At 48.7% G+C, this 24,549-nt stretch overlaps 5 protein-coding genes across 5 annotated transcripts; 3 read left to right on the top strand and 2 right to left on the bottom strand.

Moving 5' to 3' along the window:
* Positions 1 to 1,952: 1,952 nt before the first annotated feature.
* Positions 1,953 to 3,975, bottom strand: CTRU02_215762 (uncharacterized protein; the record flags this gene model as incomplete). The annotated part of the gene is made up of 3 exons (XM_070206558.1): positions 1,953 to 2,011; positions 2,067 to 2,198; positions 2,286 to 3,975. The coding sequence occupies 3 exons, from the start codon at positions 3,973 to 3,975 to the stop codon at positions 1,953 to 1,955; spliced, it is 1,881 nt and encodes a 626-aa protein (XP_070059767.1).
* A 6,926-nt stretch (positions 3,976 to 10,901) lies between these two features.
* On the top strand, positions 10,902 to 13,140 carry CTRU02_215761 (toxin subunit protein; the record flags this gene model as incomplete). The annotated part of the gene is made up of 3 exons (XM_070206557.1): positions 10,902 to 10,926; positions 11,011 to 11,920; positions 12,564 to 13,140. 3 exons carry the CDS (start codon positions 10,902 to 10,904, stop codon positions 13,138 to 13,140), a joined length of 1,512 nt encoding a protein of 503 aa, XP_070059766.1.
* Positions 13,141 to 15,536: 2,396 nt separating this feature from the next.
* On the top strand, positions 15,537 to 15,863 carry CTRU02_215760 (uncharacterized protein; the record flags this gene model as incomplete). Its single annotated transcript, XM_070206556.1, has 1 exon — positions 15,537 to 15,863. One exon carries the CDS (start codon positions 15,537 to 15,539, stop codon positions 15,861 to 15,863), a length of 327 nt encoding a protein of 108 aa, XP_070059765.1.
* A 553-nt stretch (positions 15,864 to 16,416) lies between these two features.
* Positions 16,417 to 17,328, top strand: CTRU02_215759 (uncharacterized protein; the record flags this gene model as incomplete). Its single annotated transcript, XM_070206555.1, has 3 exons — positions 16,417 to 16,467; positions 16,794 to 17,231; positions 17,323 to 17,328. 3 exons carry the CDS (start codon positions 16,417 to 16,419, stop codon positions 17,326 to 17,328), a joined length of 495 nt encoding a protein of 164 aa, XP_070059764.1.
* A 4,917-nt stretch (positions 17,329 to 22,245) lies between these two features.
* On the bottom strand, positions 22,246 to 23,723 carry CTRU02_215758 (uncharacterized protein; the record flags this gene model as incomplete). Its single annotated transcript, XM_036733413.1, has 2 exons — positions 22,246 to 23,602; positions 23,656 to 23,723. 2 exons carry the CDS (start codon positions 23,721 to 23,723, stop codon positions 22,246 to 22,248), a joined length of 1,425 nt encoding a protein of 474 aa, XP_036574852.1.
* Between the last annotated feature and the right edge of the window lie 826 nt (positions 23,724 to 24,549).

The following is a 24,549-nucleotide window of genomic DNA, read 5'->3' as shown; positions in this document are numbered from 1 at the left end:
GAGCTATTCCATGCCACGTTTCCGCCCACAGTGAGTGAGTGAGTCACTGAGTAAGTGAGCGCGTGTCTTGAAACAAGGTAGATTGTTTTCACTTTGCTCCTTTTTCTCCACAATCTTGCAAGTACTATTTTATTTAACTCAAGTAAATCACTGTTGAGTGCTTTGTAAAATAGAGAGAAAAATATTTCATCATGTCATGTTGGAGATGAACAGTGTCTGTCAATACCCTGCCTCTATTATTTTTTTCTCGGCAATATTACAGCCATTTTGGCATGATTATCCGGTATATTTGATTCAATCCTTATACTGAATAGCTACGTTTACATTTTCTAAATGTAGGCTTGATAAATGCAAAGCCTAGGGGAAGTCGTTGTGGAAATAGCTGTAAGACCATGATCAAACATGGGTCGAATTGAGTACAGTGTGAACGGTTGGCGGCACCCGTAGGCAGGAGCGGGGGCGAGCGGAAGACACGAGAGAGAGGGCACGGCGATGTCTCCACAGCGCTTGAAAGCCTTGGACTGCAACACAGGCCTTTGTCGACTTTAGGTTGTAGTGAAAGACGCAGACCACCTTCAGCCCTCAGCACGTGCAAAGCGCAAGAGGTAGGTACTGTCCAATTAAGCCAAATACAAAGGGCTACACATCAACAATGGGCGCACTTGCTGCTTGGCTGCGGCTGCACTTAAGTAGGGATAATGTGTGGACACAGCCTCACGCCACATAAATCGTGGCGTAGCCTGTGTTAGTGCACCCTGCTTAACTGTCAACGGAGCACTTTTGGGAGGATGTGCCTTAGTTTCAGCACCTAAGATGCTAACCTCAACGTGTCTTGTGTAAGCGACAAGACTTTTTGCTGCCTCAGGGCTCGCCATGACAAACATCGAGTCAATCCAAAATTGTGATGCAGCACATAGCAACAAGTGCACTTTATTATCGACGTCCATTCTCATTATGAGTGATAATAGTATATATACTTGTTGCGTGTGCATGCCCAAGTAAAATGTAAAATGCGGGTGGCCCCTACCGCACAAGGGTTGAATGTGATTCAGTGGATGTCTCGTCTCCCCTGAGACGAAGTATGAGATAATACTTTTGTCACTAAAAAGTAGTACATACCCACCTGCTAGCGCCATATCACGCCTTGAATTCGAAGTGCCTTGGGTAATCAGCTCGCATGTCACAGGACGGCATCTTTCGTGCCAACCCAAACAAATCAAAAGCTATGGGAAGTCATCTATGCAAACAACCCTTTTCAAGTCTTCAACAATGTCGAAGAATCATTAGCCCAATACCCTTATCAATAGTACTATAGGGGAGGATGGGGGGAGAACAGAACCATTGTGCCGTTTGTCTCGTCACTAAATACATTGGTATTCATGTTTCCTTTTGTACACTCGCCACTTCCATCACCCAGTCCAAGCCTCATGATACTGGGTCTTGACCCGTGACACTCTTCATTCTCTGAGACCACTCTTCGTACGAACTATTTACCTTGTCTGCTAAGCATTGCAGATGCTCTATAACGGCCTCAACTCGCACACGCGTCTGTCGCACCATAGAGCATTGGCGATCTATCTTGACGGAAGAGGGGCCTCTGTTATGACCGTCAACGAGGGTGAGTACTGACTCCATCGAAGTCGCTGTTTCGAACTGAGCCTGCAACTGCTCGATCCGTTCCGGCGCTGCCCGGCGGAGGCTTTCAAGAACTGCGAGCGCCGAGGCTATACGATTGTGCCATTCTCGTATTGCAATCATATCCGAATTAAGTTCAGCTGTCAGCGCCTCCCGTCTCTTCTCTAGTTGTTGTCTTGCGGCCTCGAATTGTTCGAATCGGTCTCCTACCATCGTTGAAGGCGACGATACATCAACAACTTCCTTGTTCGGAGACTGGCAACGGGCTACAGGAAGAAGCGAATCCCAATCTATAACCCTTCCTCCAAGGCACGCAGCTAAAACCCGTCGCCACAGCCCGCCGTGTAAGTTGTCCGGGATGTCTTCCTGTGTGACTCTGAATATCCCGGTTGCAAAGGCAAAAATTCCACAATCCGACCCATTCGTCTGACGGTTTGTCAGACATGGGTCAGCCACGCGAGAGAAATAGGGAGTCTGCGGCAAGTAGTGCTTGAAGAAGGCGCCTATGAGCTGCTGAGCTGCGTTGGTGTGTTTATCGGACGTCATGGAGTCGTAAAGCTTAGCTGAGGGAGTGGTGAAGCGGGCCTTTCTCACGATAGCCAAGGTCCAATGATTGTTACACACATGCAGTGGCAGTACTACCGTCTTACTGGCCAAGATGAGCGACAGGGTCTCAGAACGAGGAGAGTACTTGTCTTCCGCCATCCGGCTCACTTCGGCAGAGTCCAAGTAGCACACATCCGGGGCCAACAAGTCGCAGAGACTTCCAAGCGCGCCATTCAGCAGCGCTCCCTTGACCCAGGTAGTATCGAGCAGGAGGGCATCAGTTTCCTCAGCAGGGACAAGGGGGGGTGACGGCTCGACTCGAAACCTCTTGGGCCCGTCCGCTTGGTCTTTGCCTTCCATATTTGGCAACGCGGGGACTAGTGTGAACTGAGAATCCGTCTCACTAAAGGACAGGCACCTCTTAGTTGGGAAGCTGGAAGATGCCGGTGTGTTGTTAGTGCCGTCTGTGTTTTTGTCTGCTTCTCTGCGTTCTCCTTCTACGTCGGCTTCTGGAAAGGTGTGACCCTTGAGCTCCACGTCGAAATGATGGTTGGCTTCGGGCGTTGGCGACCGCGACGGTGACGACAATGGAAACGATAGAAGCAAAGGCGAATGTAAAGATGGCGGTGAGAGGTCGTGCTGGTATTCAACGTCGGTGCCCGGCGGCGCTTTCTGGGTTTTGGGGAGGGTATACCCGAGCTCTGAACTTGTCCGTCTGGCTTTCTCGGGTTCTTCCGACTCTTCGATCTCTCTGTCTTCTTCTGCTCCTGTGAGGTGTCTCTTCTGGTGTCTATCCTGGTCCAAAGAGGTTTGCTCCTCGGATAATGTCCCATCAAGTGAAGCTTCAGGCGAATCCCTCACGGCGGGCGGTGCTTTCAGAGGCGCCTTGGAGGATGCTGATGTTGCGACAGGTTGTCTCCCTTGTGGAAAGTTCTTATGCTCATTTGTCGCGTCGATGTTCTGATTCAAGTCTTGGTCGACCTGGATGTCAAGCTCGATGTTAGAGTCGAGATCAGAGTCGAGATCAGAGTCGATGTTAGAGTCGAGGTCAGAGTCTTGTCGCTCTACACCCACGGCGTTCGTTGCCGCTACTGCCGGGCTTTTGTGACTAGGAAAGGCTTTGCAAGTGGAAGCTTGCGAATGTATTGCTTGTTGGGACTCCTGGTTTGGTCTGCTTACGATAGGCGTTGGCTCGTTACTGTCGGTCTCGGAGACGCTGTTTCTCGGAGGTGTCAAGATAGTGATGACATTTTGGACATCAACTCGTTGTACGCATTTATGATGGCCTCCCAATCGCTGGCGAACTGATACCTGGTTGATCAGGAGCTTTAGGCAACTGTCCCACTTGTGGTTGAGCTTTGCGAGGACGAGCAGGGCTGTGAAAAAAGGCTGGCCTCGTTTCTTGCCGTAATCATGACCGATCTGGAAGAGAAGAAGTTTTGAGTCAATTTGCCATATTTGACAGACCTTGTGCAGCTTTCCAACAGTGTCTCGCGACGAAACAGAAAAGTCAGCGGCTGGGAGATGGACGAGAATGGCCTTGACAAATGCGTCAGGGAGCAAATAACGTAGAGTAGACGGATCAAAACGTGGCCTCGCGGTGTCCAAGACTTTTTCGATGGATCGAAGGCGCGGGTATACTTGCGTAATGAGCGTGGCTGACTGAGAGATGGAGGCGATGAGGTTTTGGAGATCTTGTCGGGGGAGATCTGGGAGCTGTTGTAATGTTGGTGGGATTGTTGAAAGAGACCGAGATGAAGAAACCGAATCTGAAGACGCAAGTGAGTGTGGCATACTGCAAGTCAATTGATTTCGACGAGAGAAAAATAAAGCACCGTGGTCGGTGTGGTGCTGCTGCTGTTGTTGTTGTTGTTGTCTAAATGACGCGCAGCTGATGGAGGTCTGAGATGGTTATTCTGGAAGAAGGCAAGTCAATTAGTGGAAGGTGTTGGTGATGATTTGGGACACCGGCAGGCAAGTGCATAGAGGGAGAATTACAGGGAGTACGTCATACTTTCTGCTCTGAAAAGTATGACCTGGTCCGTGCACGGCCCTGATCTGAGAAGGTGCGGCTGTCTCTCCACCCCGCTAAGAGTACGTCTTACAGCACACTTCTAGCTGATGGGAGAGTCACAATTAGAATAAAGATGGCTGCGTGTGTTCGGCTCAGTCGTCTTTTTCGCGAGCCGAGACGAGAACTACAAGAAGTTTGAGTGCCCCCAGTTGGAGGTTTCAACGCTGGCAAATTAACCAGGGCAGGGCAGATGTACGGTTGGAAATGGGTTATGAGGCTCTTGGTCATTGTAATCGACCGATGTTCTTAATCCTCAAAACGCGACGCGACCTTGATTTTGATATAAATAAACAGGCACCCACCAGGTCTTGATGGCTTCAATATCATGGTCAAACTCATCCACCAGACGTGTACATACTTAGCATATCTTATCGTTATCGCCAATTCTCACCAAACACATCTGAGCGAGGTATGTTCACATAAGCCCGCTGCTTTATTACGCACATCATCTCTTTCTGAAGCAACTTACTCTTTTACACTCGTTCTCACCTGACCTTCATGTGCCTAGTTCGTCGCAGCATGTATTATCGCTATCGCTTTGTCACAGGAGCCTTGGGCCACACTTGCTACCTATTGTAGTACCTAAGTGAGCCAGCTGCCTAACAAATACCTCAAGTAGGTTGCAGCGTCTTCCAGCTAAGTTCACCTGCTGAGAAACAAACCTATTCTCTCGCACACAGCAAACCTGTTGAAGTTTAGGAGTTCTGCCACTCAAGCACTTATGCCTAATGGATGGCCTGTCTCTTTAGGCATCACTAACATAGTCCAGCAAAAGCCTTAGCTAACTACCTCATTCGCAACGCAGTCGTGAAGTCAACGCAACATAAAGCTGGCGGGGTACTAGGTATTGAAAATACAGATGACAGATGACAAGGAACAGCCACCATCACCACTAACACTTTGTGACTTTGATTTCCAACCCATACTAAGGCTAACAACAGAATTTTGACAAAAAACCACCGTTGCGATTTACTTTTAGCGGCGTCTTTCAACTCTTTCACACCGTAATTAATGTTCGACATGACTTACCTTGTTTCCGCAGCTCTCGCTCACCACGACCAGATCTCTATTACACCTCATATGAATCGAAAGTCTGTCCATTTATCTCAAATCAACTCAGCTTGCGCCCTAGATACATGTTCAGCCGTTGACAAGTGCTGATAAATAGCCCAGTCCCAAACTTAATCAGGACTCGGTCATCTGGACCGTCGATTCACTTGGACCTTCACAGTTGCCTTGTTCAAAGGTCCTGTCTGTCAATAGAAACACAATTTTCTTGATGTCCTGATGAAGCAATCGTTCTTGGGTAAAATCAAGTTGTTTTACCAATCACGCAGTCCGCCTCCTTGTAGTTCGGCTTTGGCAAGGAATTTGGGATATTTGTTGTCCTCGAGCATCAGAATGGCTCCGCTACAGTCATGCAAGCCACTTCTGTTGTCATCTTGTCTAATTCCCATTCGATATATCCCCCTCTTCCCGTTTCCTCTGGCCTCCTTGGCAACGTTGAACTCGAGACGATGAAGGGATTCAGTAGACATTTTGCCGAATCCAAAGAGTTTCTACCTCGCCAACTCACACATAAAAGGCTGAGCCTGCGTGGCTCGGCACTTCAAGATAGTATACACTTCTCCGAGACTCAACCTCTCACAACGACGAACGGTCTGGCTTACTACTTCCTATTCTGACTGTTGCTTTGCCGCTTATATGCCCTGTTTGAGAGTAAAAGCTCCTTACTTCCACGGCAGCGATCTCAACTATCATCTCAGGAGAGATTTCAATCCATTTTTCAAGTCTGGCAGCACAAGTGACCCTCGCTAACAAGCTATATTCTAGCAGACTCGTTAATATTGGAGAATCTCGTGCGGGCCTCTAAATAACCTCCGTCAAATTGAGCTCTTCACATGGCTGCGAGAATCTAAATAACGCTTTCCCTTCACCAGAGTCACTAATGAAGAAAAAAGCTACCAAGGTCGGCGTCTTTGAAGAGGTTGGACGGGAGAAAGAGAGGTTTTTTATGGCAAGCAACAACAAAGGCAACAAGAGGGAGGGGAGTGGTGTCAAACCTCCTCGGCCACCCCCTCCTGCCACAGAAGCACGCCACAAGATAAGGCAATGTGGTTCTTGGTCCGGATATCTAGACGTCCTGGCCCTCAAGCCAAGCCTCAAGCTGATCATACCCGTTACACCTACCGATGTCATCGTTTAACAAGCCAATCATGCATATGCTACTGACAATGATCTACGCCTTGCTCCATCGCTGCTTCAAATCCACACAGCATTTCAGGCATACCTTAGCTATCTCTTAGAGGTCGAGCATTAGAGTACGGCTCTGACAGCAAGCAGCTCTTTCAAGTAGACCGGCAGGTAATATTAATGTGTCGGCTAGCCTATGGAAGAAATCAGCCACAGCCACAAGTCTCTAAGCGGTGCTATTTGGTTCATACTATGTAGAAGCGCAAGGAATGGAGGGTCAGGCAGATGCAAAGACCGAGGGTAGTAAGTCATGTAAATAAGCTTGTTTTTTGGGTTAACTCGGATGCAACGAGTGTATTAACATTAGGAGGGGCAAAGCATCAGAGGCATACACCTCTGGCCTGCTACTTTCTGTTAACCTCCCGGCTTCCTCCCCTACCTTACCTAGAACTTTGCTTTGGTTTACCTCAGGGCTTGACAATTTCTGCATAAGGTACACTCAGCTCACAACTATTGTTAACCTATCTTTATGAGAACAATATCTATACCCTTCCGTGGATGAAGACATTCATCCATACTTAATATGCACCGGTTGCCGATATTAGATACAGTAAGTTTTACACTCATAGGCTCTTATTCCTTGCTTCTCTCACCTTAACATGCACCTGCATACTCCCAAAGTCATCTGAAATAGCAAAAGCTTGCCCCTACCCTTCTTTACACCTTCCATATGAACAGTAAGGCTGACATACTCATCATTTCGAACTTTTTCATGGACATCGAGCACAAAACTCGATTTTCGACAACAACAAGGGTAAGTCTCGGACTGGTGGATGAGCCGTACATGAATCAGAGGAAAATAAAGCATGAGATATCTCATAGACTGGATGTCATTAGAGGGACCTGACTCCTCCCACCACCACCGTCAGTAGCATCAAAATTACCATTTTGGAAATGTTGCTATAAAGAGACGGCCGCCGCTCCAAACAGACCTTCTGCTAGAATTTGGTTGCTGTTATTTCCAGTTCGACGTCTGACTATGTTCGCTGCTAAGAATGCCAGTGATATCTTCGCTTTTAGCCACGCCAGCTCCTGTTCTCATCAGGGGTTCTTTTATTGTTTCATAATCCCTGCTACCGCTCATATTCATCGACACGAGATCAATACCGCTTCCAGCGTCATCCTCGCCGAGCAAAGCTTCCATTAATCCATTAGACCAACTAAAAACAATGTCTTCATTGAATCAGTTCACATTGACTTATCAATGGTGGAGAGTAGAGCATAACCCTTCATGCACATTCAGTTCCGCGCCCATAATCTCACTCACCGGCATACCCTTCTTACTCATACATTTCTTCAAACTTCAGTATGCTAGGATTCATATTCAATGTTGTACACTCCTTGTCTTATGCATCCCATGTCAGTATATTGTTGAATCTTGGTAGACGTACATCAAGGCTGATTATATAACTCAAGGCACTACTAACTGGTTTAAATCACGTCGGATTCTTCATCTCTCTTCGACTTGTCATCTTCGTTGACGACTACATACGCAGCCCTCGAACTCGCGCTTCACCGTCGCTACGCTTACAGGTCGTAGACGGTCTTAGGCTAAGACATGTTTTTATATTATCTTTTGTCTCTGGCATGGCCTTGTTCGTCGATGTTTTTGTACACCTGGTTCTCTGTTAGTCATTCTGCAATGAAATCAATGGAGCTACTGTCAGACTCACTGCTCCAGCCACCAGCAAACAACTTACCTCGCCTGTACCTAAGCTTATAGCATTTTCTGCTCCTTTTCTAATCAAGATAAGCTAAACCTGTATAGCTAGAAGAATACTTTATAGGTACTATTATTTATTTTACGTAACTTTGTGATGGTAGTCGTTACACATAATAGAGACGGGACCTATGGGGTGCGTGCGTTGCAGTTATTTCAACTCTTTCCAAGGGACCTTGTCAGATGCCGAGCTGAGCTCGCCAATAGTCAACGTCCTGCGAAAAGAGCTTTTCGAACTGACGCAGTTTTATCGACCTAGGCGTTCACAATGAGAGTAGCGTGTCGGTACAGGGCATTGGTGAAATCTTTGGCACCGCATCGCAGGTCGTATCCGTAGTTCCGGGCTTTGAAGATCGATGAGTGGCCATGATTCGAAGGCGGCATAGGGAAGCCAGGTGAAACTGCCGTCATCGGGGCTGTATTGGCATTGGTAGAACGCCTGCGAGTGTTGTCCTGTTAACATGAGATCTATGAGGCCGTCGCCATTGAGATCAACCAAAGATGTAGATATACTTGGGGTTCCAGATCCCGCATACGGCCGGTTCAACACCTCGACTGTAGGCCCATCTCTACTCGAGGGGCACTATCAGCCGATACATCCGAAGAAAAACTGCCAAGCGGCGCTTTGGTCATATTGCGCTTGTAGTACCATGCATTGTTGCTCTGGCCCAAGATACCTGTTGTGCCGTCTCCCGCCAGGTCTACCCATTGGATCTCAGAGAAAGTATTAGTCGGGATACTTTGGACAGAACTCGCATAAAAAGCCTCGAACGTAAGCTGTTGCAGGTCAATTGCTTGCGGGGCACTAGTATATTCGAATTCCATGGGTGGACGGGTGCTAGTGACTGTCTTCGTGCTGGCCGTCGTTGTGTAGCCAGTCTGACACACACTTTCTAGGAACGAAATGTTCGCGTTCTCGGTGTACACCAGATCTAGTGGTGAAACGAGGGTACCTGGTCAACCATCAGGCTCCGGTAAACTGTGGATCATTAAGATGCGCCGACAGATACGGTAGGTTCGCAGCTCGAAGCCAGGCGTGTAGACAGAGAAGGGATCCGATCTCACTGGCCAGCCGGATGGGGACTCTTCGCATGCATCTTCTACCTCATTGGCGTGCTCGGCATAGTCGAAGACGACTTCGAAAAGGTATTTCAAGCTTACGGACGACGCTACAGTGTTCCAGTCTTCACCACGATGTTTGTCATGTTTCCGTACTTGATACGCTTGAGGACCAATACCGTTGCCCGTGAAGACTGGATTCGGTACTCTTCGTGGGCAGCCGACTTATCGACATTGACGCCGTCCTATCTCTTCCACTCCACTAGCTGCGCATTACCATGCTTGTCATATGACTCGCATAGCAGCCAACGGAATACCCGAGGGCCTTGCGCAACCCGGGAGTCTTTAGAGCCACCAAAGATTTGTGTCTCGTTCTTCGACGACAAGACTCGCCAGTGAACATCAGCCGGGTCCCCTGCGTTGGTCCACTTCTCAATGCGCTCGAATGAGTGATCTACGCAGCGGCTATACTTGCACACTTGATGTCCATCTTGGAGTCGTTGGTCCAGTTTGTAAGTGCCGTCGTCGTTCATTTTCCAGTCACCGAGCCCGTCGGGTTCAAAAAGTGGCACGATTTCGTTCCCATTCAGCATAAATCTGTCTATACCATCTTCGTATGTTGGCAGACCATTGGCCGTCTTACGTTCGATAGCGGGCAATCCAAGCAGATGCCATTCAAGTCCAAACGGCCCGTTCCCAGCCCCGGAGTCGTATGACAAGGATATGTTCGGCATGCCCCAGCGTGAAGACGCCGTGACTGAAATCGGGACGCTCATCGTGACGCTTCCAGAGACTAGGTTGACGTCGGAAGCTTCTTTCATCCCCTTGATGGCTCCTCCTCCGCTGGGCATCGTGACGACTGGAAGAGACGGACCGTCCGCCTTGCGGTCCACTTTCCATGAGTCTCGAATTTGCTTTGGCGGACATCACTGCTGGCCGGGCCACTTCCAGACCGAGCAGCCTGCTCGGGCTTTGGAACCATACGTCCTGACCCTGACAACATGGCTTATGCCTAGGCATATCTTGCTGGGTCATTGGAGCCTTTACAACGGAATTTCTGATCGTCACAACAGAATGATTGTGCGGGATACAGATACAGTGGATTTAAGCGACGAAGAATCCCTCAGCGAAAGTAAGAGTGACTTTCCTGGACTAACTTGGACGGGGGGAAGAGAGGCATTGTGGTCTCAAGTCGAATCAGGGCACATCTCATCCGGCAGGTGAACTTCTAGCGTCCTGGCAATCCCGTAAAAGGAAATAGATAACGAACTTTCAGCTAACGACTATCAGTTGCGTTTAAGAATCCAGGCTCATCGTAACACTATGTAAAGGTATGAGAAATATTAACACACTGGTGATAACCAAAGCTATTGGCTTCCTATGGGGGTGTTACCAGGCCATCGCCAGATTGGGCTATCAGCGATACTTTTGGGAAGAAATGCGGCGCGGACCGCTTGACCAGGCCCTTGGCTTTCCTCCATAGGAAATAGGACTTGGTGGCACACTTGATGCTGCACCACTCGAGGCATGACATAAACGGCAATCTGAAGCTTTCAAAGTCCCTCGTCTCTCCCTGTAAATTCTTGACGCCCCAACTTCCAAAAGCCCACATTCATGACCGGTACTTTATCAAACTTTGGTAAATAAACCGTTTTGTTGTATATTTTTTCAATCTGTACTCAAATGTCTTCTGAAAGCTAACACCGGCTTTTTCATCAAGCAGTTGGAAAAGAAGATGTTGATCCGACTACAGACTCGGTTTCGAAGGCGGTCGCTTCGGCCAATGCTGCCCGCGCTTTTGTTCTTCAATCGGGCCTCGGAGAAGGACTTCTTGAAAAAGTCGAGGATGACAGAATTCAGATGACCGCTGATCCGTCAGTGAAGGAGTACATTGTCCAAGCATTGGCTCCGGCCAGTGGTGACAACACCACAGAACGAAACACCGTGGCTCCCGTGGATAATGTACCTCCGGAGTATATTAGAGCTGTTGCTCAAGAGATGAAGAGGGTGGCTCGCATCGCCGCACTTACCGCCGGTCCAGAGGCGATGCCTGGATCGAGCCAGAGCCAGCTGACCAGCCTCGCGGTGGCCAATTCATCGCCGCAAGCCTTTGTTGCGCAACATGTCGACACCATGGAGCCTAGGGTGGCGGCTGCAACCCACACAAATGCCGAAATAAGCACCCGAAACAGCGCAGCGATGATGGGTGTCTACGACTATATCAAGGGGACTGGCCTTTCCGTGATAGACAGCGCCGAGACCTCAGAAGACAGGATGAGACAGCTTCAAGGAGAGCTGGATAGACATGGTGTAGACCTCAACCTGCAGTCTCTATTTGGTAGCATGGACCAGCTCGTGCTTGATGAGCATTCGACCGTTTACAGCCCGGCCGCGTACTTTGTCGACCTGCTCGAGTTTCTCCGTCATAACAATCTCAATCCGACCAAGACAGCGGTCAACACGAGTGTATCTGGCCAGGCCGACGATCTCAAGGGATTCGCCCTCGAGTATCTGCTTCCTCGTCGGCCCGACCTTCAACATCTCGAACTCAGCTCCGAGAATACGGGTACCGCGCTTCCCTACGTGGATATCGCCAACGGGGTCCTTGAGTCCTTCAGCGTTAACTACTCCCAGTACGTCACAGACGAACATCGTCCCAGATAGAGCGTGGTCGATGATGCAACGTCAAGTCGGAGTCTTCACAAGAGCTCCTTTCCCACTCTCAGTTTTTCCAAACAGAGGCCTACCGCAAGTTGGCGAGCTCTATATATCCAACCGATCTATCGTATCACCAGCCGCTGAACTCGCAACGCACATTTCTAGGTTTCATGAAAGTGAACCGCGCCGAGCTGGCAGAGGAATTCCGGACAGGTCCATCGCCTGAAGTGCGAGCGGCCTACGACCAAAAGAAAGCCTCAAAGCCTACCGTCGATAGTCTCGACGAGTTGCATAGTGCCGCAAGTGACCACCAGGTCGCATGCGAGTGGCTTAAGCTGTCCTAGGAGGAATTCCTCATCCTTACAAAACAAATGTTCTGGCCCAAATAGATGTGTATAGAACCCAATGGACGCTCGGCGGTTGCGGGGGAGTACTCGACACATGAGTACTGGGGCTGTGCGAAGGACGAGGATCTCCAGGACGCACATGCTACCACGAGGATTGGTCTCCGGTTTGTCAAAAACAGCTTCGGCGGCGGGGGAATCTTGAGTACGAGGGTTTGGTATCAGTCCTCCAAACACAATCTGTGAATCCCAAATCCCCGTCTGGGAAGTCCAGAGTCATCCTCGACCTGTTGAATCAGAGCTACAAGATGCTTCAGACGCTCGCCGGCACTGTCCAAGCCGCTCCTGAGAAGCGCCTCGGCCTACTGGCTACCTTCCTTTCATCCCTCGCACCAATCATCTCAACCAAAAAGGTGCATATTACCGAGAAGGAGCTCCGTAATTGGGCGCTGAACGAGTTCGATAATGTGGGCAAGTTGGTCGTTCTAGACCGACCCAGTGGTCAGGCATTCGACCTGGCGAGTTGTCTATTCGCCGAGGATCAGGCTTCCACCGCCACTCAACCAGGAGGTGAGATGTCGATGGGATCTCTGGACACAAACGGCCATATCATCTCGGAGAGTAGCAAACAACAAGTCAAACCGCGAATTGTAGGGAGAGTCGAGGCCGATGGCACAATGACCGATACGGCATTCAATCGCATCGGCTTTATCGTTAGAAACATTGCCTTCTACAGCGGGTGTTTCAACCCTAACAATCTGAACAACCGATTTCCCAAATGCCAGTTCAAGATCTTGAGTTTCGACGAGGCCAAGACGGTCATGGGCACAGTGTCTAAGGGAGTCATCTAGTAGTCCAGGATCGAGGCCAAATCTGGCGTGGCTGGAAGGGCAGCAGCACCGGCAAACTGAGTATCGACAGGGGTCATCACGTCTCCCATGCACATCGAGAACACGCAACTTGTGCACCTGGATCGCTCGCCGCTCTCCCTCGACCGCCTGAACCGCTTCATCCAGCTGCGGCGCAAGTTGTGTTGGTCCGTTGCCGACATTGACAGGGCCCTTGCGGGACTGGCCAAGGTCGACGCGGAGCACTCGTTGACAGACATGACGTCGGAGCTATTAGCTTCGCTTTCTGCGGTGGTCAGGATCTTGCCAATGACAAAATTGACCGTCGGGGATCAGTTGACCTTCTGGGTGCCGCTGTCATCCCGCCTATAAGAGAAGCTATTCCTGAATCAATACCAGCGTCAGGCCGAAGCCATCTTTGGAAAGAACAAGGATGGCCTGCATCTCTCAGATTCGGAAGCTAAACTCTCTGATCAGGTGTTGACAATTATGGCAGCTTTCAGAATCAACCCAGACGACATAAGCGTTTGCTGCAGCCACCTGGAGCGAAGCCTCACCAAAAAGCCATTCTTGAGGGCGTGTCGCCTATGGATAACCTGTCGGTCATATGCCGGTACTCTCTTCTCGCCAAGGTTCTTGGTGTGGGCGTCGGAGACCTGTTTCAAATCTCACAGGCCTTTGGTGACGCTTTTGGAGACCCGGCCACATGCCTCCAAGTTCTGACCTCGTGGGATACGATCGTCGCTGGTGGCGGTTTTCTGTGGGCGGAGCTGCGCTTCGTCTGCGAGACTGCCTCGACCTTCACAAGCTTCACCCGCCCGTCACTGATCCGACCATGTAGCTGGTTGAGTCCAACGCGACGTTGTTCTTTGACAAAGAGACCGCAGCATCCATCGTGGCTCTGGGATAGGGCACGACCACATACACTATATCGGTTCCTATTTTTGCTAACCCCGAATTTCCGTACTATGTTGGCGTTGCCGATGCTGCGCCGAAATCGAGAAAAGCACGCTACATCTCGCCAAGGACGACGTCGGAGGAGGGAACTAAGACTGCAAGGCCGCAGTACGACAACATCCTGACCAAGGACGATTCAGACAAGCTCGCGAGTATGGCTAGGCGCCAGGTGAAGAAGGGCACGACCTGGAATTAACCCCCGGCTACGGAGCAAGAGAAGGAGGCCTAGCAGGCTGCAGTCAAACATGCTCATCAGCAGTCATTCAACTTCTACCAGAACCACCTCAGCAGCCTTTTCCCTAGCGAAGTGGAGGACGTCTTGTGGTCGGTGACGCAGACTTGGAGAGTCCAGCCCAAGAATGTCCGTCACAACCTACGGAACAGCCAGCGAAGATTAACCGGAGGCGGACAGGCGTCATCCCGGCTTTCATCTAGACGCAGCCTAAGGCTAGCTCACCGAAGATTTCTATTAAAATGGCCACCAGCGATGGACAGACGAAAACGCAAAAGGCGCTATGCTTCCTACTATATCTCATTCCGCTCCTGAAGGAGCAGCTAGCCTAGGAGCACATCATTAAAACAATAACAGAACGCATTAGCTTCTCGGATATAAGGATGGCGCGGATGCTCTTAGAGAAAATCGTCACGGTGGGAAGCCAGAAGCAGTCTGCGGACGCCTACCTACTGCAATCCATCGGAGGAGCAAGTAGAGACACATACCAAAACTACATATACTCCTCTATTAGCGGACAGACCCAGTTTATATATCCTCAAAACGATAAAAGAAATCCGCCGGCTTATTGCTAGACCGCCAAGAGCTGTTCCTCGCCTAGAACGAATACATCGATATTAAATCAACTAACTCATACACGTTCTCGATTATTGCTAATAAATGTCCCCTACTCATAGCTTTAGACGGGGTCAGCCTAGGTTTCAAACAGGTTCAATAGGATCCCAAGCCAGTCTAGGCAACCAAGAAGAGCATGGGGCTTGATACCGGAAGCATCTATCATCTCAAGCTAAGGGGTATACTTTCTGGCCAGCAGCTGTCGTGGAAGTCTAGCAAGTCGGCACGCGTTGACATCCCGGAGACGGCATTCATGCCCGAGTTCACCCAGCGGGCAACGTACGGCCTATTTATCCAGCTGAGGAAACTTTTCCTGGTGCTCAAACACATCAAGCTGTTGCCCAGTGAGGTCGAACACATCGCAACTCATTCAGACCGACTCGAGGGGTTAACTTTTAGTGAGCTACAGAACATTATCCAGCTGAGATATCTCTCTGAAGTGGTGCGGCTACGAGGTGGGATTTCACCGCAGCCACACACCAGGCTGTTCGACCTGTTTTAATAGGCAGCATCCGCTGCAGATGATGCCGACAAACTATCTGTGGCGAAGCGAGTAGCTAGGGCGACTGGTTGGAGCGAGGCTCAAATTGGTCAGATGTTGGAGCACGCGAGCTTTACCAAGGGGTCGGCCTCTGATTTTACCAACACAAAGGTGCTCATCTGCCTGCAGCGGATCCTGCTCGGCCTGGAGCGCGACAGCGTGCCGCCCGAAGCCATCGACCGCCGGCGCACTGAGTCCGACTGCGGCCCCCCGCAGGGCCGGATGGGAGGTCAAGCTGGGCTGGACCGAGTACTACAACGGCCGTTGGACCCCGATACGATCAGGATCAACTCCATCCGGAAGTTGTACGGTGAGAGAGTATCTCTTTCCCGTCTTTACTGGGTGTTCAATGGCTCCCATTTGTCCCTGGAAGCCAGCTGATCCCTGGAGGATGGAGGGTGCGGACGACTATGATCTGGGCTTCTAGGTAAGTTTTGGTTTTCATATGTAAGACGGTGGCAACGCTCGAGTGCAGTCGATGCAGGCCAAAGAAACAATCTCGAAGGACAGGAGTGGCACCGGGCCGCTCGGGTCGCTATTGAAGGATGGTCAGTTCCGAGTGGACGACACAAGCCGTTACAGATCCAGACCAATGTCTGGGGAGGATGGCCCAATGCTCTGCCTCAAAGACAAAGGCGACGATGCCATAAAGCCGTTTTACTACAAGCCAATCAGAGCCCTGCTCGATAAATCGAGTATCGGGGACAAATCTGCCGATATCTTCAACACTCTTGCAACTACTATAGCAAGATTACCAGTGTTTGGGGACACAGAGATATTACCCTTAACAACTAGCCCTTCTTTTGCTAACATTTCTAACCAGTCTCACAAGAATAACATTCACCAAGCATATAGCAGACATTACTCCAAGTTCTCCAAGCGACAGACGCTATTCTCGCTCTACAAATAGGAGCTGGGCTTACACGTGCCCATTATGATGATTGACCGGCTCTACAAGTCGCAGCAGTACGAGCAGGCGCTTTCGGTATGCCACTACGTCTCCAGTTCAAATAAAGGTGCTTCCGATGGTGATGTCACTCGCTTCTGGGTTTTCTCGCCTTTTAAGCTCATTAAAGATGATATAGAACCCTACCTCTCGTAATTAGCGGCAGGAAATCAGGAGTCAGTCTCCACTTAAATCACCCTTCTCTGATTCTGAAATCTTTAAGGGAACCTATTAACTGACTCGTCATTCTTCTACATCATAGGCCTCTGATCAGCGAATGGAGAAACAACCCGTTCCAACCACATGTTGTTGCCCGCGGGCGCCCAAGGGCGTATATGAAATGGATCGTCATTAAGTACATACAGATTCTCATCACTTATGCCGACTCGCTCTTCCGCCAAAACTTGTTGGAGGCCATGCCTCTGGCGATTCAGCTGTACGTGCTGGCATCGCACCTGTACGGCCCTAGGGGTCGGAAGTTAGCCCAGCGTCGCCCGACAAAGCGATACACATACGCCATGCTGTCTACCAAGTTCGATGCCTTCTCTAACGCAATGGTGCAGCGGGAAGAGGCCTTCAAGATCCGGCACGCACAGGACGTGCGAGGTCTTGGTCAGGCGCTGCTGCCGGGCCGCGAGAAGCTAGATGGCGAGACGCTGTCCATCCTCCGCAGTCGACATCTCGACGCAACAGGCTATGTTGGAAACCAAGTTCCTGGCGCTGGAAGAAGCCCAGAAGTCCATCGCTTTTGTGTCACCACCCAGCTTTTCCTATGCAACTGGGTTCCTCAAGTCGGACCTAGCGTAACTAGCGCCTCGTGTGGCTCTCAGGGACGGCCAATCAATGCCAACTAGACCCATGTGCAATTGCGCGTTAGTGACTGACAGGAACCAGATCTGATTACTCCGTGCCTTGCTTGGTTAAGCCCTTTAGATTTTTCCATGAAAATGTAAGTAGACAAGTGGAAAAGACGATAATACACGTCATGTGACGAAATAGGCACATAAGAATCAGGCTAGAAAAGGTGTAAAAGAGTGACTTGATTTAGAAAGAGGGTATGTGCCTAGGGAAGCACGTACTTATACGTCTACTATGATGAAGCATGTGGCATTGCGTGTTTAAATCTTCAGAGCATTGAGACGGCTTGGGGTATCAAGTCATGCTTCCATGAAGGAGAGGTATTTCTTCAAGTTGCCGCCACCTAGGCAACCAAGGTCGTTTACCTACGTGAGGCCTAGGTGGTCGACGCCCCGGCAATCGTTCCCCGAACGGCCTGTCATGGAACTACTTCGGTCCGGAATTCCGACTCTGGTCAACTCACATCACACCCTGGGAACACACTTCCACGCGACGCCGTCACCCTCCTCTCCTTCTTGGTATTCCTAAGCGGAAAACAAGTTGCCCCCCACGCCCGGCACTTAGCCGGACTCTAGAGCTATAATCATCTAGCATTTCCCAGTTTTCATTAACAGTTCTCGGTAGCACATGTGTGTTTCAGACTCTAAGCTCCCAACAGCCAAAATTACTTACTTGGTATATCATATCCCAGCATCAACCCAGAACTCTGCTATGGCTCGCACAGGGGGTTCTTTTTATCCGAAATCGCAAGAACCAGGTCATGCTGCCATCTTGAACTCCAAACCGGGCCAGCAATCCGGGACCCGCCGCAGCCAGTCGTAGAGGCCGCTATGACATCGCTGTCTGCCTGTGGACGGGATCGTACTCCTCGCAGCACTCCGTAAGAGGAGAAACAAGGGCTTGCCGACGAAGTTGCCTTATTGGGATACTTTTATGCTATGGGTAGAGCTGCCGGTCTTTGAACCTAGACGTCTAAGTATTAATGCCTAGAACGACGAAAGGTTGGACTTTACTTAGGTTGTATCGGATAGCCTCTACGCGGCTACCCTGTTTAAATAAAAAAACTCCCTGAAAAGGTAATTTTCGTTTCGATTACGCTGGATATTCCGGTATGCCCGTTTTGCCTTTGATAAGGTGGTGCTGACGCTAGTTACCTTGTATATACGAGATGGAGGATGCTAGGAGGCTTAAGTATGGCTTGAAGCGTTAGCGTAATATTCCTAAGATGAATACTTATGCGTAGTATCCCTGACGGATCGTGGAGTTGACTATGGATAATCACGGGCTACCTCTAGGAGAGGGAGTAGACGACCGCTCCCCCCATGCCTAAGAGCGAGTCGTTATATCGGCTGAAAGGTTTACTAGGATTAGATTTAGCTGGACAGGCCTCCCTCGGTATAACTACAAGTCTGATACTTAACTTTATGCTAATGTATAGATAACTACCTTGGTTAAATAACTATTATTTATGCTGCTAGGGGTGGTACTAGCGGCTAAGCTATCCCTAACCTGCTTGAAAGTTGGTGACGTGGCTTGCGGGCTTGGCTAAAGGCTCCTTTTATAAGATACTGCGTATATAACGAGTAGTTAATACCGTGAGTTCTAATTACTACTATTTTTAGATAAGACTAAATAGTAATTATAAAGGGTAAGGAGCCTACTGCTACGTAAGGGGGATTGGTAAGTCTCGGAAGTGAATACTATACTATCTAGAGGTACTATATATTAGAAAAGGGACGTTGAGCCGGTGGGCTAAGTGATGTTAGGTTTGGGTTCCTATGCTAACGTAGAAGTAGTATATTTCTTTATGGGTTGATAGGTAACTATTTAATCTAACTATTATGCCTAGGAGAAGGGAGTTTATAATACTAGTAGTCCATGTCTTATTTATCATCCTGCCTTCCTTACTCCTATACTAGCTAGCTTATAGCAAACCATTTAACCTTACTTTCTTACTTATTAATAATAGCTAAGTTATAGTTTAAACAACTAAATATAGAGTCTATGGGAAAGCTTTATAAAGAAAAAGGCATGCAAGCAGAAGGAGCGTGCATAACTGAAGCGCTAATACCAGCGTGGAGAGGAGAAATAATAAACATACCTTCAAACATTAGCGCTGCTGCCGCTACTTAAACAAGATATTAAAAACCTTATTACTAAGGAGATCTAAACTATTGACTATTCTTCAGGTATGCTCCCTATTATATGCCTTTAGACCTTGACTTACGAGAGATAGCTAATGTTCGAAACCTTGGTAGTGTTGACGACTATAATTTTAATTTCGTTGGCGTAGATTAGAGCGATAAATGGAACGATATAGCGTATATTGTAGACACCTTTGCACTACTATCTAAGATACCTAATACCGCGATAGTAATAGCTAACTTTATGTCTCCTAACGCGATGAAGTTACCCTCGGAATGCTGGTTGCCTTTATATACCCTTACTTGACTACCTTCCTACTGAATAGACCCTTTAGAAAGAGATAAATTCTTTGTCTAGGGAACTATCTATAGCTTCTAGCCTAGTTAGACGCTTAACGGAGGAACTACGCCTAATAAGTTATGTTATAAGTATTATAGACATAGGTAAGCGACTGTTACTAAAGTGAAGAGATTTGATGTTAACGAAACGTTATATAGCTATTATAAATAATAGTGAGAGTAGCGAGGATAGCGATATCTGCGAAAGCTATAATGATAATAGCTTAGCCGATAATAGCAGTAGTAGCTCTGATGAAGATACCGATAGCGAGAGGTGTGCTCTAGAGTTAGTAGCTTCAAGACCTGAACTTGCGGGACTAGATTCGTCGGGAGCTACCATACTACAACTCGTTTCGATAAGCAACTCCACAGGGCTTAACTCAACTCTGGTGGAATCCTCTCCTGCTTAAGAATCCCTAGTCTTATTTTCTCGATCGATATTCCCGCTGCTCCCTTGGCTAGAACGGAAGGGGCCTTAAACAGACATTTTTACGCTTCCTACGCCGTCCTCGGATCAACCCTCCGACTTATAGGAAGATGGTAATAATATTACTAGTCGGAAAAAACGTTATCTTAGTATGATTGAAGACTGTAACGATAGTAGTAGTCTTCGCTTATAGAAACGAAGGAAGTCACTAGATATCAATAGTAGACTAGTATTATAAGCTCTGCTAGCTAGAATATTGCGCGCACTACCATCTCGAGTCTTGGTAGGGAGGGGAGATAAGGAAGGCCTCATAACCCAGTGTGATAGACAGACCTGCTATTCTTCTAGATTACGGTCGCAGTCTCACGCACCTAGTTTCATTAGCTGTGACGATAACCAGCTATACCCTGATGAACTACCTGCCCTGAACGCGGGTAATGCTTTAAGAAGAGGAAAGCGAAAGCGCACTGAAAGACGACCTGGGCGATTGCTAAGCACACCTGAAGGCATATCACCTTGCCCCCGACTACTCTTTAAGGGAACCTAATCCCTAAATGTCCGAACACGCTTCCCTTCGTCCTGCTACTACTACTATAGATCTATCCTTAGCTATATATTATGCTTATAGCTTCTCTACTAAATATTTACTCTAGATAAGTAATACCGTCTATACCCTTGTTAGAAGTTTCTATAGGCTATCTAGTAGTAAGAAAGGACTAGACATACTTTACCTAGGGTTTATTAGGAATTATACTACGAAGAGGCTTCTATATAGTATCATAGGTAGCGATCCCTATATAATAGACTAAAAACATATAGTAGAGGTAATAATTAGGATGTTAAACTCTGAATCTATATTAGACGAAGAATACTTAGATAATAATTCGGGAGATAATTACGAGAGCGAAAGTGAAAGTATTAATTCCGATTATAGTACTAGTCAAAGTTTTAACGAGGAGAAGAATAAAAATCCTCAACGTCGCCGCTAGCTAGACTTAGATAAAAAACGTCGTCGTGCATAGGTTTACGAGAAAAAGGATTAATCATAGATTGCTAGTAAGCTGCCGGAACGAAGCAAGTATACTATTAAGCAACACTAGAAGATCATATATAATCAGGGGGGGGAAGAGGGAAAAGAAGATAGCAAAAGATAAATCAACAGTATCTTCACGAGGCATCTTTACATTAGATAATAACTACTTTTCTCGCTACTCAATACCAGCTACAGATATTCAACTAAGCATCATAAGCAAAGAGAGGATTTTATTAGTATCCGTTTATTACTCCGTGTTGTAGGTATAGGTACTCTGTGGGTAGGTACACATTATTCCGGGATGCGTATTATAGCTACTCCGAGGAACGTCGTTAAGCATATCTACGACTTCGAGCTTACATGGCCTTATACTCTCTCCCGTGTGCTGATGCTACATAGAGTGTTGGTGGTAAAGGCCACAATAAAGCATAGGCGAGACAGGAGAATAACCATAGGATGGTGCTCCGAGATGCATAATGAAAATTCAAAACCTCATTGGACACTTTATGTATCCTCCGCCGTCGTCGAATGGCGGCACTGGTCTGGTAGGGCTTGACTCAGCATACGCTACTTTATTATCCGGTCGGTATGCAATATCCTAATGTAACTTGCGACCTTTCTTGCACAGTACTGTAGTGCCGGCACGCTATCCGCAATGCTGTGTGGAATGCGCAATTCGATGCAGACCTGGCCTCAGCCAAGGCTAACTTCGGAGGGGTACACAGCTCCTCCTAACACCGCACTACTCCACCGCAGCATATCATCCAACAAGCGCCACCATGCTCGATTGACAAATGGAGGCACTCAAGCTGTTGCCTGATTGGATTCCTCAAAGTCCACAAGTTCCGATGTAAAGAATGCAATTCCTTGATAGACAGCCGTGTTTTCTACGCAACTCCAGTCAAACGTTTCGATGTACGGAACCATATTCAAAACAACGCCTGAGAATCTTAAGACATGTCTTAAATGTTATTGTCATCTTTGAATTCGCATAGGCGGAGACAACCTTGTGGCCGCTATTGATCGGTAACTGCTCGATAATATGTAGACAAGCCGCCCACAAATTCACGACAATCAGAGCAGTCTTCCCATCCGCCGTCCACAACGTGAGTGGTCCTGGAACTACAACATAACTTCGGCTTCTTTCCTTTCTTCTTTTTCTTCTTGTCCTTCTTAGATGAAACTGGAATGTCCTCTGGGGCAGCCTCTTCCGCTGCAGCCTCTACAGTGCTCCATGACCAATGCGTTGATCCGATTACCTTGGGCTCTTCCGGGGCTTCTACCGTTGTTCCAGCCACAGGCTCTGCCGCTGGCTGGTGTTCAGCCGAAGTTTCCACCTCGAATTTCCAGACAACTGGCTCTTCTGGTCGAGCTTCTCCCGCTGCTTCAATCTCAGGCTCATACTCAAGTTGTATCCTTTCCTTGCGATTTTTCTTACTCGTCTTGTGCGATGACCATTCGGTTAGGAGCCAGTCTGTTGATGCTGCTGGCTCGGGTTCCAGGAACGGCTCAGACTCTGGAACTGGCTGGGGTTCAGCTGGAGTTTCCGCATGTGCTTCCACCCCGAATTCCCAAAGGACTGGCGCTTCTGGTCGGGTTTCTACCACGGCTTCTATTTGACAGCCTGTAGCTGCTGGTTCCGATGCTATTATAGCCTCCCTCGTTGGCCTAGAGTCCGACTCTGACGCTGGTGGAGGATCCATCGGGGACGCTATTTTCCACTCCGAGGCTGAGTCTGGCGTTAGTTGTGACGAGGTGGTGGAGGCAGCAGCATCAAACACTGGGACATTATGCCCTTTAGCAGGTTTACTGAGAGCCGACTTTTCCATGCATATCCAAAACATGCTCTTGATGAGCATCTTGGAGTATGTTGAAGCTCTGTGAAAGCATTTTAGAAAGACCGGCTGGTCTGAAGGGCCTGGGTTCTCGAACAAGCGCTCGATGCGCCTCTTAATGAAAGCCAAAAACCACAGATCATCGTCGGGCAGGAGATCGCATGCGTTAGCACCTAAGACGATGGCTTCTAAGGCAGGCAGCGCTTCGGCGAAACCAAATATTTTATCCTTAGCAAGGTCGGCCAATTCCGGGAGACCATAAGCTCGGGCGGCGGCGTAAACATGAATACTGGTTTCGAACTGGGTTGAAGTTTTGTAGTCACTCAGTGGATGTCTCTTATAGAGGGTTTGCCAACTGCCTGTGTGAAGGTAGTGCACGAGCACATGGCCTGCTTGGTGCGGCACCTTGTCGAGACGGATCTTGTTATGCTCACTACAGATCTTGACAAGCTCATTGCTGACGCAGACGATATCGCGAGGAATGGTAGACGGCTGCCCATCTTTAAAGTAGATCGTGCAAGCTGGGCTTGCGTAAGGGCTTCGAATGAGATTAGGCCCAAATTCCATGTCACCAGAAAGTATGAGACTTACGATACCTCAGGCCCAACATCCGAAATGTGGCCGTTGCTGGGCGACTTCTGCCATTCAGCTGCCTTCATGGTTTTCTGTTTCGCTGTGGCTGTCAAGATGAATGCTCCTAGTATTCGTAACGAAATATTCGAACACGCCCTCCCCAAAGGGCCTCCTTATGTATTCAAAGTCTGATGCAAGAGTGAACCGTCTTACCGATTGTTGCATCGGTAATTCAAGCCGCTCACTAAACCAGGAAGGATCTTGGCAGCATGGCGTGCACAAGACGAGTGAACATAATGTCTTGGAAAAGCCTGCTGTACGACTGTGATGCGTGCTTCTAGTGCTGCAAGCTTGCAGCCGGTGAAGGCTCCACCCTCGTTTTTGTTCCGCCCTGAAATCGTCGTTGGGCTTCTGTTGGTCTACGTTATGCAGCACTGTAGTTGCTGGAAGCACTCTGCACGCTCTAATGCATGACCAACCGCCGTTTACGCAGTATCCACAGGGGCAAACTGACTCTTTTATGATGTACCGAAGTACACTGTTACGGCGGTTGGTACTACGGATCGGGTTAATTGCCTTTAACTTTGGCCACTACTAGGTATCAAATGAGCGGTGAGGCCACGGCGCGGCGATCGATACAAATGCGACCGGTGAAAGGCGGATGCCGTATTTTCAATATGTGTCCCTCCAACCTCTTACTTCTGACAGGCCTTAGCCTCGACCTGTTGTCATGGTGCTGTCTGCTCCCTTACACCCGTAGCCGTCGACGTTGTTGAAGTCTTTATGACCACCTCCATTATATGGCAGGGAAGCTTCAGGGGACGAGGGTATACCAGGACGAAGCATACCAGGACGAAGCATACCAGGACGAAGCATACCAGGACGAAGCATACCAGGACGAAGCATACCAGG

The sequence above is a fragment of the Colletotrichum truncatum genome, assembly GCF_014235925.2.
Source record: "Colletotrichum truncatum strain CMES1059 chromosome Unknown Contig_0019, whole genome shotgun sequence".
Classification (NCBI taxonomy): Eukaryota; Fungi; Ascomycota; class Sordariomycetes; order Glomerellales; family Glomerellaceae; genus Colletotrichum; species Colletotrichum truncatum.
The sequence above is the reverse complement of the archived record's forward strand: the minus strand, read 5'-3'. Positions and strand labels throughout refer to the sequence as shown.